Source organism: Coptis chinensis, chromosome 5 (genome assembly GCF_015680905.1).
Source record: "Coptis chinensis isolate HL-2020 chromosome 5, ASM1568090v1, whole genome shotgun sequence".
NCBI lineage: Eukaryota > Viridiplantae > Streptophyta > Magnoliopsida > Ranunculales > Ranunculaceae > Coptis > Coptis chinensis.
Genome location: NC_141460.1, coordinates 46,355,300 through 46,356,668, shown reverse-complemented (window position 1 = coordinate 46,356,668; position 1,369 = coordinate 46,355,300). Strand labels below are relative to the sequence as shown.

At 38.8% G+C, this 1,369-nt stretch overlaps 1 protein-coding gene across 1 annotated transcript; it reads left to right on the top strand.

Annotated features, from left to right (window-relative positions):
• Positions 1-380: 380 nt before the first annotated feature.
• LOC147497681 (protein MAINTENANCE OF MERISTEMS-like) lies at positions 381-938 on the top strand. Its single transcript, XM_086562971.1, has one exon. The coding sequence runs from the start codon at positions 381-383 to the stop codon at positions 936-938; it is 558 nt and encodes a 185-aa protein (XP_086419097.1).
• Positions 939-1,369: the final 431 nt, after the last annotated feature.

Here is a 1,369-nt window from a genome sequence, read left to right as displayed (position 1 = left end):
TTGGAAGTACGTCCAGTTCAAAATATTATGAGAAAATCCAAGAAAGATAAGGAGTACCAACTAAGCACATATGGTGATAGGCCTTATACAGAGCGTGTACGTGATAACGAGCAGGTTTTGTATGACTATGCGGTGCACGTGGCTCGCGATATTTAGGAAGGGCAGGTAATATTAATATCATATAGTATGCACTTAGTACTTTAATTTTTTTTTTTACGAAACCTTCTCCTCATTGACTATTTGTTGCTTTAGAAGGAGTGCGGAGCTTTGAAGTGTGGTCAGCACCTTACCAAGTTAAATCAATGGAATCTTAAGTCAAATTTAAAAAGAATCCTAGATTTGAAATCGAGCTTAGAAGGACGGGCTTGTATGATCTCGTGATGGGAGTATACGAGCACCAGGATTCTGTGTTTGTCTCTGCATTTGTAGAGAGGTGGCATCTGGAGACCAACACATTTCATATGCCATTTGGGGAGATGACTATCACTTTGGATGATGTCTCCCAAATCCTAAGAGTCTCGATAAGAGGAAAAGTCATGAAAGGCAACATTGATTTGAAGTTGGAACAGACTGAGAAGCTGCTGAACCGTGCTCTTGATATATCTATGGGAGCGAGTAAGGCGGAGTTACAAGCCAACCACTTCATATCAAAAGTAAGGTTAGAATTCCTAAGGCATCACATGGCAGGGAAGGTGCATGATAGTGATATTTTAGTGAAAGGGAAACCTGTGAAAAAGGCATCAACTTTGAAGGAGGTACAATGTGCTGTCAGAGGTTATTTGTTATTCTTCTTTGGATGTACTATTTTCCCTGACAAGTCTAGGACTACAGTTCCTATTTGTTATATGAGGTTGTCGTTGAAGTTTAGCGAGATCAAAGACTATATGTGGGGTGCACCAATACTTGCATACTTGTACCGCGGTTTTGGGTTGCCATAGGTGCCAAAGTGAAAGGCATTACATGCTATTTCACTCTCCTATAGGTAAATCTTTAGTATTTTTGTTTATCTTTTCAATGTTAACCTTTTATCTATTTATTAGTATTTTAATTGTGTGTATATATAAATTTAAGCGTGGATCTACGATTACTTCCCACACTTCAGGCCAATCCCAAACCTGGAGTATGAGTTGGACCAGCCTCGATGTCGTAGGCACTCAGTTACCACTCTACACTATACTAACACAAAACATGCATTGAAAGTTTCTTGATGATACAAATTGTCAAATGGTAAGTATATGGATTTGTTTAATATTTTCTTGATTAATTGATCGTTGGAGTATGTCATTAATGGTTGATTTTCTCATATCACAGGTTGAATGGTGGCCCTAAAACAATGTCAGAGCCACATGGCCGGTGGATGAGATTGCTT